General features: G+C 37.8%; 1 protein-coding gene across 1 annotated transcript; it reads right to left on the bottom strand.

The window, feature by feature from the left end:
* Positions 1-657: 657 nt before the first annotated feature.
* Positions 658-7,893, bottom strand: LOC114177658 (trafficking protein particle complex subunit 11). Its single transcript, XM_028063096.1, has 8 exons — positions 7,422-7,893; positions 7,151-7,327; positions 6,947-7,070; positions 6,478-6,558; positions 5,695-6,030; positions 3,612-3,778; positions 2,706-3,532; positions 658-2,265 (listed from the first exon to the last, which is right to left on the bottom strand). Exons 1-8 carry the CDS (start codon positions 7,772-7,774, stop codon positions 779-781), a joined length of 3,552 nt encoding a protein of 1,183 aa, XP_027918897.1. The 5' UTR covers positions 7,775-7,893; the 3' UTR covers positions 658-778.
* Positions 7,894-8,113: the final 220 nt, after the last annotated feature.

The raw sequence follows: 8,113 nt of genomic DNA, 5'->3' as shown, positions 1-8,113 counted from the left end.
TTTGGAGGTGAATCAGTTACAAAAAGTAAAAATATAGTTACTTTTAACTTAGAGCTAAAATGGAAATTTAAAATTATTTTAGGGGTACAAGTGTTTGGAGGTCCAAGAAGAAGCCCCCGCCTAAATATATGCAGAGGGAGTTTCTATAAAGTAAGCTCATTCCACTTTTTCCACCACATCAAAACTCCTTACTTGATTGTAGAATGCTACACTTAGAAGAGAATCACATTCACCACCGCAGGCATTACTTTTTGAGCTAGCATCACAACACACGTAATCTTAGATGTGGTCGAAGCATGTTAAAAACACGAATACAAAAAAAACAATAGATCCTAAAAACGGACATATACAGTAGTAAATGTGTAATCTTCAATGTGATGGTCATTATGTCACAGGGTGGAAAGAAAACCGAAGAGGTAAGTGTCAATATTCTGCCTTAAAATATTCATAAAGTGTAAATGTTAAATATATGAGAACATGTTCCATACTTCATCATGGAGACCAGCAAAACAAAGAAATTTAGGGTATGCTTTACAAAAAAGCCAACGTCAAAATATTTAATCAAAATCGATTAGAATATTATACAATCAAAAAGTATACTGCTGTAGTGTTAAGCTAATGAATAAGATATGTATCCTAAACCAGTAAAAAGGAAACTAAAACAGACCAATGTAGACAGCTTTTTCATGTAAAATATGTAGTTCACCCCACCCCCAAACTTGGGGAAAAGCTAACAATAAAGGGGAAAAATTGAATAATAATTAACGGTTTACAAGATCTATTCGTTAACTACTGACTGCATCCGAGAGTTACTTGAGACTGCAGCCTTGAAATGAGGCTTGGAAGGGAAAATAAAAAGAGAATTGGAAGAATTTGAAGGCTGGTATGCTGCTGAATATCTCACTGAAGTCATAGAAAATTTAGGTAACTGTTGCATGCCTGAGACAAGTGGGACAAGTTTGTAACTGAGAATGTGCTCAGATTTTGGAAGAACATATATAGTATCATTGTGATATCCGGATAATACAAAACTCTGTGCGTCCCCAAGTGAGTATTTGATTTCTTGCAGTAATTGTGTCTGGTTCGAAATTCTAATATAATACGTAAAGGGATCTCCTACGACGGCATAAGGGGGGCATTCAAAACTAACAATCAATGGAGGTAACTCCAAGTTCACATCTGGCAGCTTTTGTTTAGTCATAACCCAAGATACTGTTGAAGTAGAAGCACATTTCTCTTCAATCCCAAGGTCTCTCCTCCATTTCAAACACACAGTTCCGACACTGAGCTTAGAAATGTTCATATTGGAACTGACTGAGAAAACCTTCTTGAACACTTCCCCAGGAACAAGAAGTGCGGGATTTGCAAACTCCTCGCTTCCATGTTGAATAGAACACGTCCTTTCGGCATCATCCTCTACTTCTATGCGCATGGACTTCAACCTTAACGGCAACTCAGTGCAGTTTTTAGCGCTAACAATGAGCACATTCTTTTGATTCAAAGGAAGTGATTCTGAATGATTAGACCCTGAGGCTTGCTTGCTCTTAGAGAGTAGCAATGGGTCTCGTCTGAATGGCATCAAATAATGATGGTTAAGAACAATAGCATTGTGCCCTTCAATTTGCAAGTGCTTGTGAACATGGACTGTCTGTGTATTTAATTCATTATGGTAAGGAGTATAACCCAAAGATACATATAGCATAATTGGTTTAGGTCGGTGCCACTTGATTTCTAATTTGCATGACCAGGAATCCCCATTTTTAATAATGGGAACGGAAATTAATCCAAATGATTGCTGTATTTTCTTTATTTTGTCAGAATCTAAGTGAGAATCATCTTCTCCTTCCGGTCCAGATATACCAAGCAGCTGAACATGATGACTATCCAAAGCATATGGCTCATTGTCCCTTGGACTAAACAAGCCACCCCCCTTCACATCCACGAGATTTATCTTCAATTCACCTGAGTAGACATCGTGTCCTTTAGAAACCAATGTTACAGGTACCAAGAAAACTTCTCCCACCAATGCAGGACTTGAGGCACCAAGATGCAGATCTACTTGTGGGTCTTGTTCTTCAACTTGGGTGTACTTCTGACCAGATAACACAAGAATAGGATCCTTTATTGGAACAGTTTGTACAGAATTCTCCGATGTCCAAAGAGGTAAACTATCCAGAGAAGCAGGGCTTTCAGCTCTACAGCAGATTGACAAGTGTGATCCAATTTTTGCAGTAACAGATAGGCATTCAAGTTTTCCACTTTGATCTGGAAACCATATAATGAACCCAAATCACATTCAGCTTAAAATAGCTACAGAGCAATACTTCTAATGGTAAAAGATATGTATGTGCAAGGTGGAAATAAATGAGGCATACCAACAGTACACATACTACTCTACTATAGAACCATTGATAATATAATGGACAGATCTTATTGAAAGACCACTCTGATAAATCCATACCAATTTTGAAAGACATATAACAGCTTCTGCAAGATTTATAAATGAAATTTCAGCCCAGTGTTAGCCGGAGATAGCATCATAAACAACATAAATTATGGATGACAAGATACCAAGGCAGGGGATATCAGATAATATAGAACATTTGAAACGTACCAGCCTAGGTTATTTGCTTATAGAAACAATAGGCGCACTGAACCTAACAGCTAATAGGAAAATAAATTTCATCAAAGAGTATCCGACTTACCACTTTGGATATCATAGGTCAACCTTAGCCATTTGTTTGATTCAAGGGAAAGTGATGGTGCTGTCTCTGTTCGATGATGTTGAATACCATCACTAACTTCTACTGACCGAGGCTTTTGGCCATTTGTAACAAAGAAATTGCACTTTGATTGGTTGAATTGGATTTCTAATCCATCAATCTCAACAGTAAGGGGTAAGTGCGAAAGAAGTGATACTGTAATCAAGGTTGATGACCCAGGCTTGATTGACTGTTCATGGAAAGCAACTGATGCCAGCATCACCAACCTAAGAGGACTGACAAGATCAACCTCAAGCTGAAGTGATTCATCTGTTGAGATCTTCAAATTACTTTGGTGTTCATTTGTTGCCAATCCTGAAGCTCCACTGACAAGCTCAAAAACCTCATTGTGTACAATTTCTCTTTGCAGTAAATTTGCAGCACCAGCTGGACCAGTGTCTCGCCGGACACCAGTATCAGATGATACTGGCAAAGCAGCCATTTCAAGGGAATACTCCACAAAATCTTTAATAGCACCATTTTTCCTAGAGCATTCTCGCAGGTAACCCAAGACATCCCATAATAAAGTTACCCAACCCTCTTTTCTGTATAGGGTTGCTATAGTATCAAAAATTTGTTTTGCATTACTGATGTCAGCTTCAGAAAAATATTCTCTGGCCATCTGGAACCCACAAAAAGAGCTCATCCTCAGAATTTTATTACTGCTGTAGGATTCATATGCTTTTTTAAGAAGCGCTATAATTTCAAGTGAGTCTCGAAACCTTTTTCCTTCAGAGATGGCATAGCAGATGTATTCTTCATCACTGAGACTGTAAATCCAAATGAAAACAATAGTTTACAAGATAGATATCAAAATATGAAATTATTTACCACTCAATTAAGACTTACGGTAGCATATCAACATTATCTCCATGCTCAAGTAATCGGGCAAATTGACCCACATACACTGAAGGAACAACAGACTCAACAACACTATCATTCTCATTGCTAGTTTCTGACATTGAGATTGCAAGCTCCAGCGCTGATCTCTTCTCGCTCAAGTAGTGAGCTGCTAACTGTTTCAAGGAGATGAATACAATTACCCAGGGAAGTCTATATAATAGATACACATGAACTGATTCACAAAACAACTTTGCATGCACGAATAGATTATGATAAATCATTAGATTCTGATACAACATACATAAACACATTGCAAACACATAAATATGTGAGCAAACAAGTACTACCAATAGCGGAAACGACACTCACAGACAGTTACAAGTTATGAAGGGCACCAAACTACTGATTTGAAGGTTGATAATTGTGAATAGAGTCAAATGCAATAACAATTCCAAATATAAATTAAGTGGGGGCCAGGGAGGGAAAGAAAAGAAAAAGAAAGTGAAGGAAAAGGTAGAGTTAAGAAAAGATTAACTATAATCCATGTCATTAGTTTCTCCCTTTTAATAAACATATATTCAAGTTCTATATTGACAATGAAAGTTAGAAGCATCAAAAAGGATATAACTATACAACAGTTTCTCCTCCAGCATCCCCCACAAATTGGAGGCAGACAGAAACATAACTATTGAACATTTTGAAGAATTAGTTATGATATGATCCATCGTTTCCCTTCCCCATATTTTCGGATTTCATGACAACATTTCCTTGTCCTTCCCATATTTTGCACCAAACATAACCATAATGTTTCACTAACATTAAGCCTTGAAGCAAGCATAAATGAATTAAATAAATGGAATGGAAGCATTAATAGAGACCTAGTCACACTGAGAAACAAATCAAAAAGCAAGTCATAAAACTATGACATATTTGATTTACCAAACCCACCTAGAATATCTATTGAATCCGAGAGATTGATAAAGGTTCAAATTCATGTGAATCAAAGTAGACTCAAGATAGGCACTAGGCATGCAGAATGAGAGAAGCTGAAGCTAAGATGACTCTCAGTCAATATAATCCCAGAAGCATCAATGATCAAAACTAAATGAGACTGAAGCACTCATGGAAATTGATGGTTTGGATAGTCATTTTCAATGTAAATCTTTAAACAATATAACACCACAATCAAAAAGACTGACCAAGTGCATTAGGGTCACACTGAAAGAGTTCTGGGAAGGGTAGACGTATAAATCTTACCACAACAGAGGAGTTATTTCCTACATTTGAACCCAAAGAGAGAAGTTGTTTGAATCCATGACCTCAAAGTCACAAGCTAGAAACCTACCATTGCATCAAAGCTTGCACTCATTTACCATATGTGAACAAAAAATCAAACCAGTATGCCTAAACAAGGTAACTAGATAAATGTTTCAACGCATGGCTTGACAGTTTCTTTCCTAGGAGGCAACCACTGCCAAGTAAAGAGTCAGTTATCATAACTAAAAGCTACAAAACATTGAGGAAAAAGGATTGATACCCTAGAGTAGATGTAAATGACAAATAAATGCAACAAAGGTCAGACTGTTGTAGTGGTGAGGGGATGAATCAAGAGAAAGTAGGATGTAGCAGGTACTAATAAGACCTACAAATTTACTTAAGATAATTTTGCGATGTAGGGAGAAGAAAGAAAGGCTGTAATGAGAAAATGGATAAAATATGAAGATATTTCAATTACAAGAACGGGGAAGTCCACAGAATAATTGTTAAGATGTTTCACACAAAGAATAACACAAAAAAACTTCAAATATGATTTGAACATTCCTAGCTTTAGGAGATAAGTTGGGCCTAGTCTATTTCTAGTATGATGGCAAAGTTTATCCAGTCTTAATGTTGGAGTCCCTGCAAATGTCCATTCCTACAAATTTCATGTTCTAGAAGCCAATCTACGGCCTGAGAGGTGTGTTAATAGGTATTACATTGATTAGAAATATGATAGAAGAATGCCTCTTTTAGAGGGTATAGAGCAAACAGAAGTGGTAAAGTCATTTCCCTTTCTCAACATACAAGATAGTTAAAGAGATGTGCTCACTTGGTAGTAATAGGCGGGATAATATTCCCATTCAGACATAGGTTTGGATAAAGTACTAAGGATAGGTGAGCCTTGAGTTATTTTTGAACTTGTCTCCAACAATTCACCAAATACCAAAAACTGCCTACTCATCCACTCCCAGTGAAGAAATATTCCTTCTGGTGCACCAACAAGCCTTTTATATGCATTCTTATGCTGGCGAAACCACCCCACTGCTTCTGCAACCTTCCCACTGTGCAGTAACAAGGTTGATATTTTGAAATATAATTGTTCAGATATAGTTTTTATCTCAACTAAGCGTTGTATTGCTGGCAACCTTGTTGTCACCCCAACAATCTGTAGTATAATACAAACAGAAAACACATGTTATAAAACTTGGCTTTGTACAAATATATATCTAGTAAGCACACAAATATGTAGAAGATAGAACACATGCACTTGAATCCAAATATAAGAGTTTGTGTCCGTCCAAGACAAAGTAAAAACAAAATAAGTAGAATTGAGTCAGTTAAACATATGTACAACTATAAAATTAGTTGCAATTAATGCGCTTGGAGGATGTAAAACATTGCTATTAACAAGGCTCTGACTTATGAGAGCAAAATATTAGGGACAGTGATACGCTTTCTTTCATTAGTTCAACCAATAGACGTAAGGAAGGCATACAGCGCTAATAATAGCATTTTCAATATCATGATCTCTAAATGGTAAAACCAAATTAAATAAAGAAAACACATTAAAACGACTCCACTAAAACAACTCCACTAAAACAACTCCACGCACCTCTCGCAGCGTATGATAGGCCTCCTCATAAAATTTCAATGCTTCTGTCCAGTCACTTCGAAATTCTGCATATACAGCAACCTAGCAATTCATGGCATCTAGATAAATAATGCACATTTTTTATATAAAAACACATAATATAAAAATTCATAGAAGTTCCCATACAGTAAATGGCACAAGAAAGTCAAAGAAAAATGTAATTCCACCTTTCATTTCTACCTTTTCTTTTTCTTGAAAGCCGTTATATTTAATGTTTAAATTTATATTACAGTCACAATTTCATCCCAGTCTTTCTATGTTGCAGAAAATTGCAGACAAATGTCGGCGCAATTGCGGTTGTACTGTGATGCAATCACACAAACCCCAAAACCTTGACCTCAAGGCGTTGGCAGACATTTTTAAAACCTTGGTTACTTCAAAAACAGAAAAAAAAAAAAAAAAACGAGAAGAGGAAAAAAAGTGTTCTTACTTTGAAACAGTAGCGAACAATCAACTCAACCGAGTTAGCATTCTTCTTCTCTATCCGGTGCTTAATCCTTCTCCCTTCTTCTCTATAATACGCGACGGCCAATTCAGAAAACGTACTCGCCAGCCTACACCCAGAAACGACAGCGTCAAAAGAGAAAATCGACAGAATTTCCAGAAAAATGTAGAGTAAGTGCATTGCACGTGCCTGTGAAGAGAGACTTTGAGATTGGCAGTGTCGTTAGGGTTCAAAACGATGACATATTTGGCATCTACCTCCGCGCGCTTCCGCAAGGCAATCATCCTATCTTCGCTGATCTCATCTGCATTGCTGCTCACCACGACAACCACCGCGAACTTGATGCTCTTCCCGCGAATCAAAGCCCTGAATGGGAACAACAGAAGATAAAGCTACTATTTATGAACGAATAAAAGAACTGTGTGTGTGTGTGTGTGAGAGAGAGAGAGAGAGAGAGTACTTGATGGAATCGAGATCGGAGCAGAGTTGGAGCCACTGAGCGGGGTCACCGGTGAGGTGGTGTGAGGGGAAGAGAGCGGCGAGGAGAGCGGGGGATTTGGTGCGGTGTTTGAGGAGCCAATCGCGTTTGAGGATGCCGGGAAGGACGGGCGAGGGTGACGTGGCAGTTGGATCCGGGTCCTTTTTGTTGTTGAAGAGATGGATGATTTTGGAGACGTCGGGGAGGGCGAGGGTGTTGATGGGAGGCTGCGCTGACAAGAAGTGGGTAGAGATGAGGGTTTGGAACTCCGGGCACCCCACCAAAGACACCAACGTCACCGGCGGAGTGCGCACCTCTTCCGGGTACTCTTCCATCGGATCGGATCCACTTCAAGAGCTGCTGCGTCTGTTACTGTTTACTTGCGAATTGCGAGTTTCACTGCTCTTGATGCTGTTATGAAAATGAACCAAGACCAACAAGGGACACGGATTTCTCAAAATGGCTAAAATAACATCTTTCTTAAAATTATTTTACATATGTGATTAAATTTTTCTAATACTGATAAACCATTAGAAATGCACCTAAGAAAGACTGACTTCAATAATATGTAACGAGTGATTGTGTAAATATTTTGTCACCTCTTCTAATATTTTAAATGTTGCATAGTAATTCAGTTTTTAAGAAATTAACTAAAATATAGAAAAATTATAGTT

This window comes from Vigna unguiculata, chromosome 3 (genome assembly GCF_004118075.2).
Source record: "Vigna unguiculata cultivar IT97K-499-35 chromosome 3, ASM411807v1, whole genome shotgun sequence".
NCBI lineage: Eukaryota > Viridiplantae > Streptophyta > Magnoliopsida > Fabales > Fabaceae > Vigna > Vigna unguiculata.
The sequence above is the reverse complement of the archived record's forward strand: the minus strand, read 5'-3'. Positions and strand labels throughout refer to the sequence as shown.

Coding starts and splice junctions, on each gene's coding strand:
- LOC114177658 (XM_028063096.1), bottom strand. CDS start 7,774: ATGGAAGAGTACCCGGAAGAGGTGCGCACTCCGCCGGTGACGTTGGTG. Junction 3,779..5,694: donor ATCCCGCCTATTACTACCAA/GTGAGCACATCT, acceptor TCCTTGAAACAG/TTAGCAGCTCACTACTTGAG. Junction 3,533..3,611: donor GATAATGTTGATATGCTACC/GTAAGTCTTAAT, acceptor TTGGATTTACAG/TCTCAGTGATGAAGAATACA.